Genomic DNA, 17,908 nt, shown 5'->3' on the forward strand with positions numbered 1-17,908 from the left:
GTAGCCTCAGCTGCACTGAAAAGTGAATAAATTGGTGCTGAGCTGCTTCCTAATCATTCACAAACTGAAGCATAGTAAGCACTGTTTACTATGCTCTGTTATAAATTAACACAATGGTAGTTTTTTTTTGGGGGGGGAGGGGACAATGGTATATGTGATGTTAATAAGGATTGTAAAAGGTCCTATGGACATTATTGTAGTTTTGTACATGCATATATAAAATTAAAACGGAAGAGGCCAGTAAATTACATATTTACTGGTCCCTTACCCGCTCTGCAGCCTGGAACAATCCCCCACAGCAGCCAGCCGCAGAAGAGGGGAAGCTGGCAGCAATGTGGGGGGACAGGGCGCCAGGGGAGCACACAGAGGGGCCTGAGTAGTATAAAATAGAGGGACGGGGGACAGGAGGGGCAGCGGGAGCATCATATAATGGTAATGGTATTGATCCCATGTATTTTCCTCCTGCTGAATGCTGGTTGGAGAGAAGGAGAAGCAAGCTTTCAGCTGCGCAGGAGGAAAATACAGATCAGTCCCCTTGGATTAGGGTGTGCCCAGGCACACCCCCTGCACATGCCTAGAGTTAGGCTACTACAGTCACACTGGGGTTTAAGGCCAGTGCAAATTGTAGCAGCAGAAATCTTCTGAATTCCTGCTGCATCACTCAGTGGCTAGGTGCAGCCACCAGCCCTGTTGACAATAATGACAGATTGCCAGCAGCCGCAGCTATTTGCGCCTGTTCACACAGCCAACGATCACTGCAGGTAATTGCTGGATGTGCAGAGAACCTTAAATAGCTGCGGCCAACGACAACCTGGCATTGTAGTGAATCGCCAGTGTGAATGTAGCCTAATGCCCCATACACACGGTCAGAAATTCAGACGGAAAAAGTCTGATCGGATTATGTTGTCGAAAAATCCGATCGTGTGTGGGCTCTATGGACTTTTTCTGTTGGAATTTCCACCGGAAAAACTTTGAGAGCAGGATCTAAAATTTTCCGACAACAAAATCCGATAGGACTTTTTCCGATCGTGTGTAGAGAATTCCAACACACAAAGTGCCACGCATGCTCAGATTAAATGTGGAGACCAAAGCTATTGGCTACTGGCCTCTACGTAGTTCCGGAGTATGTTTTGTACGTCACCGCGTTCCAAACAATCAGATTTTCCGACAACTTTGTGCGACCATGTGTATGCAAGACAAGTTTTGGCCAAATTCCATCGGAATAAAATCCGATGGATTTTGTGGTCAGAATGTCCAACCGTGTGTATGGGGCATTGCAATGTAGTATTTGTGTAATTGCATCCTTTAAATCATAAGACTTATTCAATTTTCCAAATATAGGATTATTGGAGAGGAATAAGCTAGAGGAAGACAGAAAATTAGCCCTTAGGGCATGGGTCTTCAAACTATGGCCCTCCAGTTGTTCAGGAACTACAATTCCCATCATGCCTAGTGATGTCTATGAATGCCTCATGGGATGTGTAGTTTTGCAACAGCTGGAGGGCCATAGTTTGAGGATCCCTGCCTTAGGAGCTTACAACTAAGAACTTTGTGTGCTGTGTGCAGGGGCGGACTGACAACTCATGGGGCCCACAGATAATAGGAGATTATGGGGCCCCCAGGCAATCAGAGATTATGGAGCCACACAGTATACATACACACAGTATACAGTCACACAGTATACACAGACATGTTTTTATTGGCTGAAAAGGTACTGGAGAGGTGGGGCAGACCAAAATGATGTCGGTAAGGGACATTTCAGAGACAGATGTAAAAAAAACACCGATTTTTACATACTGTCCCTGGTTTTACTGAGGCTGGCAACTCTGGCGGGCCCCCTAGTGGCCCGGGGCCCTCAGGCAATGCCCGAGTGGCCGAATGGTCAGTCGGCCCCTGGCTGTGTGCTGATACTGTCTACTCTTGGGCGTCTGCTTGTAGAAATGAACCTCAGTCTGGCAATGAGTATCATGAATCCTACTCTTTGGATTTCTGTGTGTGTACTTGGACTGGGTAAATTCTTGGACCTGTGGGAGACTCCTGTGAGTTAATAAATCAGATTTCAGTAATCTTTAAAAGTGGATTACAAGAGCAATACATCTTTACTTTTGCAAGATGTTTGCGCTGTAATAGGAAATGTATAATAGTATTGGCTCTTTCCTGCTGCTATATAATGCCCTTTGTGGCGCTTTATAGCCTCTATGAAATGTAGCCAAATACAGACCATTCTAATGTTATTTATTAAAAATTCCCTATTCCATTTTAAAGTGTGTGAGTAGCTAACAGATGATATAGCCTGGTTGCTTTGCTTGTGACAGAATTATGTTCGTCAGTGGCAGCCTTGCTGCTGGCTTCCTCCTGCTTTTCCGCCCCCAGTTTGAACAGTGTTATTAAGTAACTCTGGTGTGTGGGTAGAATAGCGTAAAAAAAATGATGTTTTGTAGAAAAGAAATGTAGATTCCAATCTCATTAAATGTTCTTGGTGTCCTGTGGAGTTGTTGGGCATAAGGCAAATCATTGCTCTTTATTCTTTGATTTCTCAGATTCCCTGGTCTGGTGTGCTGTAAGTGCATGCATAGATACCATCACATTTAGTATTACCATACATATGATTTACTCAAACAGTTTAATGGGGTCATAGAAAACTTTTGGGGTATTAGCCCTGCCAAGGAGAATGGAGGCTAAGCACAAAGCAGAAAATAAATGCCTCCCTTCACAGAAAGCAGTGGTCTTAGGAGATAGGTTATTTTTGTTTTTTTGGAGATTTTCACATTTTTTATTTTTTTTTGTTACCTCTTTTCTTTTTATTTCACCCTCTCTGGTATGGCCTTGGAGTATTTATCTGACTCTCAAATCAGGAGACGTACTACTAGTGGTATTCTACTCTAACAACCTTTTATCTCTGTCACAGCAAACACCAAAATCTGTATACATTGTGGTCTTACAAATCCTTGGCAGCCTCTCCTTCACTCCTGCTTTGGTATTCCTTGTTCCCGGAGTTTATTCCTAAATGGTTTCTTCACACACCTGCAGCTGATGGAGGGAACACATCAGCTCTCTCTACAACCCCTGCCCTGCTTTTTGGCCTTAAAGCCTTAAATCGCATGTAAAGTGTTCCAATATGGCTGACTTTTGGTCCATACAGGAAGTGATGTCACCTGATTTTCACTCCTACGCATTACATTAGGACTTCATCAGGAATCTTTTCCTTTAAAAATCTGTGATTGGCCAGATTGGCTGCTTTTAAGGGAGTAAACTTATAAATAGTTTTAGATATCAGTGGATCTGAAAAGATGAGAATATTCTGAGCGAACGCTAGCAGATTTATACTTTATACAAATAAAAGTGCAATCCACTCAAAAGTAATTATTATTATTATTATTTAAGGTACTTATATAGCGCCGTCAGTTTACGCAGCGCTTTACATATACATTGTACATTCACATCGGCCCCTACCCTCAAGGAGCTTACAATCTAAGGTCCCTAACTCACGTTCATATACTAGGGCCAATTTAGACAGAAGGCAATTAACCTACCAGCATGTCTTTGGAGTGTGGGAGGAAACCCACACAGGCACAGGGAGAACATGCAAACTCAAGGCAGGTAGTGTCATGGTTGGGTTGCTAGGCGAGAGTGCTAGCCACTACACCACTGTGCCGCCCGCAGTGTATTCATTGGATGGCTTGTGGTGTGCTGACTCAGGACCTTGCCTTTTGGATGTCTCAGATACTCCAAGAGCAAAGTCTTCTTGCACCCCCCTAGGAACCCAAGAGCAAATATCTCAACAAGAAAGAGTATGTAAAGCCAAAATGTTTTCTTTTCCTTAATTTTTTTTGGATAGAGTGGTGCATAGTTTTTTTTAATGTGCAGTTTGAAAGATTTTCCTTCCCTTCTTGTTCCAGAGACACCAATCAATATATGGTTATTGGGATTTTTTTACCAAACGCATATGGCAGAATGCACGATGGCCTTAAAGAGGAAGTAAACCCTGATGGGTTTTAATTCCTCTTTGTTTCCCTGCAAAGGTAAAGCATAATGGGCTACTATACATCACATAGTAGCCCATTATGTGCCACTTACCTGACACAGAAGCCAGCGATGTCACCGCCATCCCCTCCTCCACGAAGCATCCATCTTCCTTCCGGGTATCGTGGCTCCAGCGCTGTGATTGGCCAGAGCCGCGATGACATCACTCCCGGGCATGTGCACGGGAGCCGCCACTAACGGCATGATCGCCGTTAGCAGCGGCACGCTCAGTGCACCTGCGCGCCGCTGTCTACGGCCGTAGACAGAGGTGCCTGTCTTTTGCAAATATCTCTTAAATCGTGTAGGTTTATGAGATATTTCTTGCACCTACAGGTAAGCCTTAATCTAGGCTTACCTGTAGGTAAAAGTGGTCTGCAAGGGTTTTCAACCACTTTAATTTATGAAGAAATTTTTATTTATTTTTTTAATTGTCAGTCTTTTTTGTTTAGAGCGCAAAAAAAATAAAAAATCAAATATCACCAAAAGAAAGCTATATTTGTGGGAAAAAAATAACATACATTTTATTTGGGTACAGCGTTGCATGACCACGCAAATGTCAGTTAAAGTAACGCAGTGTTTTATTGCAAAAAGTGGCCTGGTCTTGAAGGGGGGTAAGTAGTTCAAGAGATAAGGGGGAAGCATCCAAGGGAATAAAGGGGGCTTGAAATCTGTTTGATCGGAGGATATTAGTGGGTGTAGACAATGGTGGGCCTAGTAGCCAGTATTTTCGTGAGGATCCTTGTTAAAGCGGAGGTCCACCCTAAAGTGGACCTTCCGCTCATCGGAAGCCTCCCCCCCCTCCGGCGCCACAATTGGCACCTTTCAAGGGGGAGGGGAGTGCAGGTACCTGTACAGTGCAGGTATCTGCACCCACTTCCGGGATAGCTCTCTGCGGAAAGGGGCGTAGATTACGCCCCTTTCCGCAAGTGCCCACCCCTTTCCGCAAGTGCCCCGCTGCCTGCTGGGAAACACACAGATCCCAGAGGCAGCGGGGACCGTCCTTATTGCGTAGCGCGACTCACGCATGCTCAGTAGGGAACCGGGAAATGAAGCCGAAAGGCTCCATTTCCTGATTCCCATACCCAAGATGGCGGCGGCAGGACCCGAGAGACGATCTAGAGATCGGCTTCGGGTGCTGACATCGTGGGCGCGCTGGACAGGTAAGTGTCACTATTTTAAAAGCCAGCAGCTGCAGTATTTGTAGCTGCTGGCTTTAAAAAAAAAAAAAAAACGCGGAGTCCCGGCGGACTCCCGCTTTAAGGAGGGAGATAGGGATAAAATGCACACAACAAAGGGCCTTTAATCAGGCTTGGTGAGTAACACGAAGTTCGTATTCTTATGAATGTGTATTTGTGTTTTAAAGAGGCTGTTTAGTATTTGTTTTTTCAGATACAGCACCAAACACATTAGTTACATGTAATGGCGGGTATCCTATACCTGCCCGTTGATTCTCTATAATTTTCTGCCGGCCATGTTGGCCAAATGTCCTACTTGGTGTTGTGCCAAGTCGTTTATGTGTTGTATGTTAAAATTTTCAATAAAAATAATAAAAAAAATTCCCTTCATAGCTGCCAGACAATGCCCTGACCTGCTACCTTCTGGTGCTATATGAGTTAACAACAGCAACTCCTTGTGTGAAGCGCTGTGCTGCTTGCCACCAACTTCTGTCCTGTCCACCACTCAAAGACCTAATAGTACTATTTTCTCACAATGCATTGCATTCTGTGAATGGAGGAAAATCAGATGAATGACAGGATCTCCACTGCATTGCACTGTGGGAAGATAATGATACAAAGGAAGTTATTTACTAAAGGAAAATCCACTTTGCACTGCAAGTGCACCTGGAAGTGCAGTCGCTCTAAATCTAAGGGGTAGATCTGAAATGAGGGGAAGCTCTGCTGATTTTATCATCCAATCATGTGCTAAAATGCTGTTTTTTATTTTCCTTGCATGTCCCCCTCGGATCTACAGTGACTTTACTTCCAAGTGCACTTTCAGTGCAAAGTGTATTTTCCTTTAGTAAATAACCCCCAAAGTCTCTAAATGATGACGGAGATAGGCCAGCCACATACTCTTAACATAAAAGTGCTTAAAGTGGACTTCAAGGGGTTGATTTACTAAAGGAAAAAATAGAAGTAAGGCAAAGTGCAATTGCATTCTGCAAGTGCAGTTGCTCCAGATCTAAATGAGGTAAACTTTACTTTGCAAAGAATATCCAATCATGTGCAAGTAAAATAGTAAAATAAAAAAAAACATAATTTTTGCTTGCACATGATTGGATGATGGAAGTCAGCAGAGCTTCTGCACATTTAGGCCTCTTGCACATGATACTCCTGTTTGAGCGTCTACTTTTTCTGTTTTTTTTTGTTTGTATGTACTTTCGCGCATATGCGTTTTCAGAATTTTCACGCAAATTCGTGCATGCAGGCAAAAAAGTATTCTCGCATTTTTGTTACGCACAATATGTAAATGGGCATTTGCACACATTTTTCGTGCATGATGCGTAAATTATTGACCAAAAATACAGATTTTTCAATTTTTTTTTTACTGAGGAATGCACGGGTCTGGTTTACAAGCCTGTGTGCACAGGCACATTACAATTAATGGGCTGTATTTTAGTTCAGTTAATACATTTAAAAAAAGCTGCACTGAGCATCTTCAAGCTGCAGTGTGCAAGAGGCCTTACTAAGCTCTGGAGCTTTGCCTTTAGTAAACTAACCCCATAGAGAACTCATTGTTAATCTTTTGTTTTTAAACTTTGGGGTAATGCGGGGAAATCAAGGAAAGATTCTACTGATCATCATAACACAGGTCAGGACAGACAGGAGACAAACGTACAGCGAAAATCCAAGGTACAAGGCAAGACTGGAACCTGAAAGTAAGAAACACGGATTAGAGAACCACAGCACCACAAAGAAGCAGAAGGAACATTTTGCTCAGGCACTGTTCCAGTGCAGTGACTAATGCTGGCTGTCTGGTGTCCTCACTGGCACACTCAAACATGCCTGCGCTGCTTTCTTTATATTAGCCAGCAGATGGCGCGGGGGCGCTTCTAGGAGTTCTGCACTGTGCCATGTGAGAAAGATGCCAGGGCTGCCAGCAGCCACATTAAAAGAAAAGCAGTAGCTCCACACTGAGGCAAGTGGGGAGTCAATGGCCCCTTACAGGTTAACACCCTTGTTTGGTATAAAAATATTTTTTCACTGTATGTTTAATCTGTTATAATAAGTATGCTGCCGCATAATAGGTGGCTGTATCATTATTCCTTGTTCCATAGCGCCATCTACTGGGAAGCACATTAAAACACTTTAATGGAAGATACTTTATTTTAATTTATAGCACATCATTCTTAAACTCTTTTTTTGTCTTCTCAGCATGTTGATGAGTTGATGAATATATATAACTCGGTTCCAGAGGACACCCACAAAGAAAGCTCTTGGGAAATCCCTATATTCATCCATTTTTATGACAACCATGATGTTACAGTTAACCTCAGACCGGAACACAGGGTAGAAGACATCTTAAATTTGGCTTGTAAAGTAAGTAGCTAAACAGGTAACAAGCTACGTATATTAAACATTTGAGAATCCATTCGTACATTTAAAGGTACTATTAATAGGATTAATATAAAAAAGAAACATTAAGTAAATTATGTAAAGTGTTAAAGTATGAATGTGCTTCTGTTGATCCCAGAAACAAATAAAGTTTCCCCTTCAATTATTCAAAGGGAATCTGCCAGCAATACTGGAATTTTTAAATCATGTATATAAATGTGTTGCATTGTGATGATAATAATGGCAAACGACTATATTGGACAATAATAAATAGGTTTTTACTCTTATATTTAATGCATTCATAGTTTACCTTTTAAAAACCTGTTATTTAAACTGAAATAATCAGGATAGAAGGTTAATGAATGCACATTACTGCTTATATATAAGTAAAGTCACACAGGTACTGCTATAACAGGGTACCTAGTGTATACCTCTATACCAGCTATGTAACCCAGGCCCTCCAAATTAGTATTTCAACCATTTTTTTCTGGATCTATCTGTAGTGTAACTCTTCTAAAGCCTCATACACACGATCGGACTCTGTACAAACTTTCCCGTGGACCTTTGTACATTGGACTTTTTCAGCCAACTTTCACCAAATCACATGCTTTTTCTGCTCTTTTCCGCCACCTTTGGTCAACTTCTGTATTGTCTGATCTTTTGCATTGGTTCTGAGCATGTGTGTTTGTAAAGTCCGATGGTTTTCTGTACACACGATTGGACTTTGCTCCATCTGACTTATGTTGTCGAAAAGTTTGTTCGTTCGCACAACAAAAGTCAGATGAAAACCAAAAAAGTTTGTCCGATGGAGCATGCACACGGTCGATGTTGCCTTAAAACAGCTAATTTGCATGTTTATTGTCAAAAAGGCCGATCGTGTGTATGGGCCTTTACTTGCACAATGAATGATGCTTGCTAAATGATTACTATGTGTAGCTTATGAAGGATGTTTGAAGGTATGACTGTAGGCTCAATTTACTAACTATAGCAATCATAATTTGCTGTAGCCCTCTTTATTTTCAGAGATGAGAACCAATGAAAACTCCAGATAGTACCCATCACCCATCGGATTATAGCTGCCTTTAAGAATAGTGAATTGAGCCCAGTCAGGGTTATTTGTGGCACTTTTTACAGCCCCATGTAGCTAAAGAGTATGCAAAATCAAATTAAGTAAAAAAAAATCCCATACAGCACATTTCAAAATCAAAGTTTAACCACGTTTTGCACATAACATAATTCTTGTATTCTAGGAGGCATTTTTCTGGTGCTTCAAAGTGTTGTGAAACATTCACCAATAAAGGTGTAGTAGTAGTAGTAGTAGTAGTAGCAGTCGTCATAGACTATTCAATTTCCAAGAATGATACAACCAATCAGAGGTGATAACAAGCATTCTATGGCATTGGAACTGCTCCTTACTATAGCAAATTCATCTCAGCATGCTGGAAAACCTCTGCAACTAATAAACAAAGGCAGATCTTTTGTTACCTTTGCTTTCAGGAAGGTATCTTTCCATCTGTGACAGCAGTAACTTGTTTGTTTTTCAAATTGAAAAGCAAAGAGAAAGAGATGGCCTCAGAAAAGGTATAATGGAGATATAGGTATCATTATCCTAAATTTCAATTGGAAAAAAGGAGGAGGGTGAATAGATGTAACAAGGGTTACTCCAGAACCTATTAACCCTAAATTACCCAAGAGGTCTATTACGGTACCCAATATTACAAAATCATAAATAAAAAAAAGGAAGTAACATTTATTAGAAAATATACAAAAAAAATTAATTTATAATTCACAGTACAAATATCAACACAGTATTTTACAATACAAATACGTTAAAAATGCTGGGTAGTGTCCCCCATAAAGAACTGGGGGTGTGATGTTGGTATGAGCGTAACCTCGACTAGTTTTGTGGCTTTTGCCGCTTTCTCAGGAGGCATCAACCTATGAACAGCTAGAAAAAAATACAGTACAAAATTATAATAACACAGAATTACACGATTTGCAAGGAAAATCATAGCAGAAATTTTTTGGAGTATTTGAATATTTATGCGACTCACCGACAAACCCAAAATAGAGTAACAGACGGCATAAACTGAGACACCTGTGAATGGGAAATTGCTTGCACCTAATGCAGATATTGGACATTCAGAAGTTACTTTTAGAAAGAAAACAGGATATCTTAATATATGGCTTATATATACTTAAAAAAATGCAGGCCTATTCATAAAAAGGAATGCATAATGGCTGATTATCTATTTCCTTTCCTGTCTTATGGGGCCAGAATTATAAAAATAATTTTTTTTCAAATATTTTTTTCAAAGGTAAATATTAAAGATTATATTTTAATATAATGTGATCTTTTCTCCAACCAGTAAGCGGAGCTCTAGTGCCCTTTTTACTTGAATGTGAAGTTTCCATTAGACAAATGGAGCTGCAAAGCAAGCTGCTCTGCTGTGCTGCCTTTACAGATAACGACAATACACTTTGTTGTGTATTAAATATTTATTTGTCGAAACACAGTTTGTATACAGATAGTGAAATAAACAGAATTAAGACAACAGTTTAAACATGTATAAATCTCAGAAAATGCAAATAAAATTACAATGACCCAAACAAAGTTTTCCTTTAAATCAGTACAAAGAGCAGTGACGATAAGCCAGTGCAGTAATCCTCAGCAACTAATGAGATATCAGTTTATACTATTCAGGTAAGATGACTTGTATGCTCTTACACATTTTGCACTGTGGCTCTGTACATTCTGTGTATTGAAAAGGCCTGATTGTTAACCTAGTGCCGTCCACAAGATGGCAGACAAATTTCAGTTTCATTTTATGATATCTGGGATAGCAATTACTTGCGCTGCAGTTTCATTTCAATTAATAGAATATAATTGCCTGTGCAGATGAAGAACATTGTAATTATGGCTTGAAATTCATGCATGCAAAGGTGAAATGAGATAGAACCTAAATGTACATGGTCGAAGACTGAGCATTATATTCATCCGGCTTTTTAACGCAGAACTCTGGGGAGCAGGGTTTGCATTTAAACTGCCTTCTTAACAAAATTTCCTTTTATCTCCAAGACCTTATTCACGCTATTGCATTTAAAAAACAAATTAAACTTTAATATGCATATCGATGTGTGTTTATAGTATTTTCACATGTCTTGCTGCAATACATATCAACACACCTGTAAAAAGCTATTAGTGAGACGCAGAACAGTTCACATATACAGCATATCTTTGTGTTTCATCCTCATCTGAACGAACTACAGGCAGCCCTAAGTTATACAGACCGCCCTGAGTTATACAGAAATAGATTAAACTTGTCATCCCTTGATTTTCAAGAGAGGAAACTATATTTTCAGATTCTGGATGATAATATGCCTACATCAAACTGATGATTTGCAGCATAAAAAAAAAAAAAATAATAATAATAAAAACCAAAGCACACACACATTCTCAAGTTGCAGGGATGGCTCAACCTTTTCAACATGGAGTAACCCTTGAACGAACTTTCTGGTCTCAGGGAATTACTATATCTACAACTACAAAGAATTACCTTTTAAAGATCTAAAAAGATCAATGGTGTTAATGGAAACTTATCTAATGCCGCGTACACACAACCAAACTTTTTGACAGCAAAGATCCGACGGGACGAATTTGTCAGACAATTCAATCATGTGTGGGCTCCATCGGACCTTTGCTGTCCAAAAATCTGACGGACTTTAGAAATATAACACGTTTCAATTTTTTTTGCCGGAACTCCGCCAGACCCAATTCCTATCGAGAAATCTGCTTGTGTGTATGCTAGTCTGACGGACAAAAAACGACGCTAAGGCAGCTATTGGCTACTGGCTATGAACTTCCTTAGTCCGGTCGTACGTCATCACGTTCGAATACGTCAGACTTTGGTGTGATTGTGAGTGGCCAAGTCCGTTCATTCGGAAAGTCTGTTGGAACTCGGCCGAAAGTCTGTCGGGAAGACCGTCGGACCTAGTCCGTCGAAAAGTCCGGTCATGTGTACGCGGCATAAGAGGCAGAAATTGCTCTTTTCTCAAGGAACCCTTAGCAACCTCTGGAGGGACCCTAGGGTTCCAGAGAACCCTGGTTGAGAAGCCCTGATCTAGAGTGTATCTGGACATATATAAATGCAAATGTACTGAATCTTTAAAGTTTGACTATTTAAACAAGTCTACTAAAATCTTTAGTAAAGGGCAAAAGATTTATTCCATATGAAGAGAAACCAGAGTATAACAGTGTTGCTTGTAATGCTTTGAGACACCATTTTAGCAAAATATATTAATAAACTAAAGTGTATACATCTTTTGAACTCTAAAGTAACTGTTCCTGAAAAATCTGCTATATTTTTAGTTATGGGGTGCTATTTTTCTAATTTCAACTGAAAATAACGGTCACTTTTTTAAAAATTCCCTACAATTTAGGAGTCTTTCTTGTCTCCCACAAAAAAATGCAGGTAAAAAGTACATAAAAATCTAATATTTTAATATTTTAAATGCTTAACTATAACATTTTTCCTTTCCACAAATAAGTTTGTATGAAAGCCTAGCACACACCGTTAGTTTTTTTTTTTAAACTGGCAGCTCGAGTCGGAGCCACTGTACTAACAATCTGATGTTAGTGCAGTGATCTCCCTGCTGTTCTGACAGGGGAACGGTCCCCCACCAGATAACTCCGGTCAGCAGAACAGCTGGCTTCTGTCTCACCGTCTGCCATACATACAAGCCGAATTTCAGCCGGTTTCTATTAAACCTTTGGCCCGTGTGTACTAGGCCTTTGAACTTGCTAAAAAATGTGACTACTTCAGAAAGAGTCAATTCACTAGCACAGCCCCCTCCCTCCCGCCATATCATAGCCCTCTCCACTTCTCGGGGTATCTAATTACTGACTGGGTTGGCAAAGTTCTGCCCCTCACCCTTCACTTCTCTACATAACTTTTTATGTAGCTGCTGGGGCAGGAGTAAAGGGAGCATACTATAGAGCAGTGGTCTCCAAACTAAGTCCCTGGGGCCAGGTACAGCCCTTTGCTTGCCTTTATCCAACACCTGAGGCATTATTCCTGCCACTGACACCAACAATAGGGCATAATTTCTGTCACCAAAAACCAACAATGGGACACTATTCCTTCCACTGACACCAATGATGGGGCATAATTCCTTCCATTGACAACAAAAATAGGGCACTATTCCTTCCACTGACACCAATTATTTATCCCCCTAATACCAAAGATCAAACGTTGTTTACTCCCACTGGGCACCGTCTGGCCCCCCTACAGTTTGAAGGACAGTAAACTGGCCCATTCTTTAGAAAGTTTGGCGACCCCTGCTATAGAGTGTCCCTTGATTGGCAGCCCTGACATGCAGACATGGGGGGATTTACTAAAACTGGACCAGCTCTGCATAGAAACCAATCAGCTTCCATTTTTCTTTTTGTCAAAGCTCACTTGAACAAGCTGAAGTTAGAATCTGATTGGCTACCATGCACAGCTGCATCAGATTTTGCACTCTCCAGCTTTAGTAAATCAAACCCACAGCATTCAAGATGATTTTAACAGCAGTCTAAGATTTTTGGGGTGTGTACCGAGGAGGCTTTTACAGGTAAATAGCATGCAATAATATGTTAAATGCACATATAAGATTGTTGTTGAAATTAATGATCTGGTGATAGGGTCTGTTTAAGCACTTCAGTTCAAATCACATCAAGACGTTCCAGCACTGTTGGTGCATCTTCTTATTTGAAAAGAACACCTAATGGAAATGCTGAGTGGACCTTTTCCTATTTATTTGTCTTGGAAAGTTTTATGTTATTGACCCAACCAATTTCTGCTTTAGATATATATGTCGGACCCAGAAAGAAGGTTCTTCCTGTGTACAGCATAATAAGACATGCATTTGTTATACCCCCAAATTTCCTTTTACAACAGTTTGCAATCACACAGGGAGTGCCTATCAATCAGGAGACTTAGATAACATTTTAGCCTAGACCCGTGTTGACCCTTTAAAAATTAGCATGATACTCACATATTACAAATTATGTAGCATAAACATCAAATCTATTCTGCTCTATAAAAAAACAAATGCCTACATTTTACCAGCTAAGCATGACTCAATGCTGAAATTCAAGCAAACAGCTCAATACACTCTAATTACTGACAAATAGATTTGTATTTCTGTCCATTCAAGTCTGAGATTTTGGTCTTGTTCACACTGGTGTGCTATAACATAAGCCTGTGCAAGAGCTGTGTTTGCCCGCAAGGGGTTGCTTATGCCCTCGTACACACGAGCAGATTTTCCATCTGAAAAAACTTAGATGGTTTTTCCGACAGAATTTCGCTTAAGCTTGGCTTGCATACACACGGCTACACAAAAGTTCTTGGAACTTTCGACCGCCAAGAACCTGGTGGCGTACAACACTATGACGAGCCGAAATGAAGTTCAATGCTTCCGAGCATGCGTCGAATTGTTTCCGAGCATACGTAGGAATTTTGCACGTCGGAATTTGTACAGACGATCGGAATTTCCAATCTGAACTTTTTCCAACCGAAAAGTAGAGAACCTGCTCTCAATCTTTTGCGGGCTGGAATTCTGCCAGCAAAAGTCAGATAGAGCATACACACGGTCGGAACTTTTGCTGGCAGAATTTCTGATTGTGTGTATGGGGCTTTAGGTGTTCCGTGCATCCCCATGCAGGCAGCCACCTGGGTGCTGGTGCATGACCCCGAAAAAAAAACACTGTCGGCCTTTGGGGCCATGAACCTGCACATGCATGCCTATCAAGTTAGGAGCAGTGGCTGTGTCTGTGCAGCCACTGTATCCTAATTGACAAGGAGACCTGATTTTACTCTGCTGCAGTTCAGTTACTAAATGAATGGTCTTTACCCCTACACTGTGATTGGACAGTAGAAGGGGAAGCAGCAGACTGATGAGCTCATCTCAAATCTCACTCTCCTTTCTTCTCCTATCAGCATACTCTTTGCACTGCAGCACAACATATTGGCTCTTTGTGCTGCTTATTGTTTAATGAATACAGACCTGCATTATTTTTAAACTTTCATAACTGTCTGGATTTCAGCTTTAAAAGAATAAAATAAAGAACTGAATACATAAATATATTTGTAAGCAAGGTATGCATATACATTACACCACCTGTATCTTTGCACACCTATATGCCTTGTTGTTGAAAATTACCATCTTATTTCATTGTGCAGTAATAACGCTTGCTTATTGTACGATGACATCATCCTGCTTAGTTAGTCTGTGAAATGACTTTATTGCGTCTGCTATTTTTGTGCGCAGAATTTGTAGATCTGTGTAAGCTCACGTTGACTGCATCCTACAAAATGTGACTAAGAAAAGAGAGTGGCAAACAATGAATTGTTATTGTTAGAAGTCACTGACTGTGTCTGTGTTACATCTGTGCAGCAATGTAGCAGTAACTGTTTGATTTAAACATTTTTCTTTTTTCTGTCTTTTGTTTTCTGTGCTTGAAAGTTTATCATAAGCGGTGTGTATTGCTGCCTCCTTTCTTCTACATCTTTCCTGGTTATTTTTCCTCCTTACATTTCCTTACTGCTCTGGTGAGTGCAAGGAATCCTTATTCATTTTGCACGCTGTACAATAGTTCTTTACAGGTTTAAAAAACATTTTACTATCCTTGATGTATGACTGTTTAAAACATTTAAATTTTCTTTGATGTTGGACACTCTGGTCTGTCTGTGTCTAGTGATGCATTAAAACAAACACGTTAAAGGGAGCTAAATCGAGGCTTTTATGAAAACTAAATCACTGTATACATAAAGACTTTAAAATCTAATATAAACAAAATCTAATAAAAACAAAATCATAATCAAGTAGCCTAAAAAAAGCGCTATGTGTTTAGCACAGTATTCCCTTTTGTCATATAGGTCTTCTAATTAAAGCGTATTTGCAGGAAATGTAATGCTTAAAGTAATTACCGGAAAGTACCCATCACATAAAAAGCCATTTATTTAATAAAAATCAAATTTCATGAAAAGCAACAGTATTTAAAGTGATTGTAAAGTCTATTTTTGTTTTTCCTATAAAAATAACAAACATGTTATTCTTACATATTTTTAACAAGCAGTCCTCTGTAGCTGCACTCACTGTGGATCTATTCATTTTTTAAAGTTATACAGGCATACCCCATTTTTAAGTACACAATGGGGTTTATTTACTAAAGTTGGAAAGTGAAAAATCAGGCTCCCTTCTGCATAGAAATCAATGAGCTTCTAACCCCAGATTGTTCAATTAAGCTTTGGTAATAAAACCTGGAAGCTCATTGGTTTCTATGCAGAAGTGAGACTGATTTTGCACTTTCCAGCTTTAGTAAATAAACCCCATTGTGTACTTAAAAGTGGGGCATGTCTGTAGTGGAGGTCTTTCCACAGTTCATTAAATAGCTCTTCTCCTGCCTTACCTCCAGCAGTGACTCAGCAGCTTCTAATGTATACAGTATAGAGCAGCAGTCACCAACCAGTGGTACGTGGACCACTGAAGGCCTGTGAGAAAATTTTGGTGGTCCCCAGGGGTTCTGGCACAAATCAACATTGTGGTGGATGTATACTGCACAATGTTGTTTCCAGTGTTGTTCACAATGCACACTGACAATCATTACTATCAGCGTGCATTGATACCTCTGTAGTTTCAGCTTAAGTGAACTCAGAGGGAGGCACCCAGAGTAGTTCGGAGAGCAGGAGATGAAGGAGGCGAGTTCCAATGGCAGCGTTGATCACAGACTGTGGGAGGGAGAAGAGAGCCCGAGCACATGGCTGGATAAGGAGGTGAGATCCAATGACGATTCTGTATAAGACATCAGTGTGATGCAGAGTGCAGTGGGGGGGGGGGGGAGCTGGAGAATTGTGTGTATAAGGCATCAGTGTGATCCAGGTGTCAGGGGGGCAGAGAGCTGGAGCCCTGTGTGTATAAAGCATTCATATTACATTCATATTAGTGGTCTGCTGGATTCAAAATTGTGAGTTTAGTGGTTCTTGAGGTCCGAAAGGTTGGCAACCACTGGTATAAAGAGTAGGTGCTCTGGGAGGTGAAGCAGATTGAGCGGAGTTGCTGAGAGAACAACTTCATTACTTCTGCTGTGACATTTGAAGATGCATTGTTCCACTTTCCTACAGATACATAGGTCAGTAAAGACTTCTTTTAAAGTCTATTTCCTAATGGTACATTACAGGACACAGGATCTCAGTCTTAGCCCTTGTACACACGGTCAGAGAATCCGTCGGAATGTGTCCTATCGGACCGTGTCGTCGGATAATCCGACTGTGTGTGGTATGCATCGGACTGATTCCATCCGAATATCCGTCGGACCCAATTTTCCAACATGTTGGAAATATTTCCCAACCAACTGGTTCGATCGGACATACTCCGATCATGTGTAGCGAATTTTGATCGGACCAAGTGCCACGCATGCTCAGATCAAATTCCTACATCAAAGCTATTGGCTACTAGCCTGAATGTAGTCCCATCGTAACGAAATTACGTCATCACGTTCTGAAATATCGGATTTTTCGACAACTTAGTCCGACCGTGTGTATGCAACAGTTTCGGACACAATCCGTCAGACTAAATCTGACGGACAAAATCCGACGGATTTGGTTGGCAGAATCTCCGGCCGTGTGTACAGGGGCTTAGACAAATGCTTATGTAGCTGCCTTATGAAGATTGGACGCTGTCAAAGTGGCCTTACCCTGTTAAAGAGGCCATCCTGTTTCACATGAATAAGGTTGACTTGAGGTCTAAAGCCTTTTTTCTTCCCAAGGCGGTTTTCTCCTTTCATCTTACCAAGACATTGTTCTTCACTTTCTTTATGTCTACAGGGGACACTTTTCCTTTCATTCTGATATTTCCAGGTGGATTAGACAAATCATACTTTGAGACTATAACCTAAAAGGATAAGGTTCACCCCTTCATGCAAAGGCACACTCAACTTGTGTCTCATATTTCCAAGGCTGCCCCTGGTCACATGTTCATTACGTTTAATTAGGTGGATGTTTGGGCTCCATCTGATGGCAACTTTGATAGTAAAGTAGTTCATGCTGCTCTCTGAGATTTTTTTAGCCCTTCTTTTGACTTGTTGTTTTGTGGGACTGTAATGCCGCGTAAACACGATCGGACTTTCTGGCAGAATAGGTCTGACGGAATCATTCCGTCGGATATTCTGATTGTGTTGGGATAACCCGATCGTTTTTTTTTTTTATTCAGACAGACCTAGAAATAGAACATGTTTCAAATCCGTCCAACGGACTCAATTCCTATCGGGAAAACCTTTCGTCTGTATGCTG

General features: G+C 40.7%; 1 protein-coding gene across 7 annotated transcripts in view; it reads left to right on the forward strand.

Annotated features, from left to right (window-relative positions):
* Positions 1–17,908, forward strand: part of TIAM2 (TIAM Rac1 associated GEF 2) — a 437,269-nt gene that overhangs the window by 302,975 nt on the left and 116,386 nt on the right. For 6 of the 7 annotated variants that reach the window (XM_077486237.1, XM_077486240.1, XM_077486241.1 and 3 more), the window contains one exon: positions 7,398–7,562. In XM_077486237.1, the coding sequence (XP_077342363.1) occupies positions 7,398–7,562 (165 nt within the window). Of the gene's footprint in view, positions 1–7,397; positions 7,563–15,131; positions 15,170–17,908 lie in introns of those variants that run through there. The other variant, XM_077486243.1, reaches the window with a different exon arrangement.

Source organism: Lithobates pipiens, unplaced genomic scaffold (assembly GCF_037356315.1).
Source record: "Lithobates pipiens isolate NorthernLeopardFrog02 unplaced genomic scaffold, aLitPip1_a1.2 Scaffold_18, whole genome shotgun sequence".
NCBI lineage: Eukaryota > Metazoa > Chordata > Amphibia > Anura > Ranidae > Lithobates > Lithobates pipiens.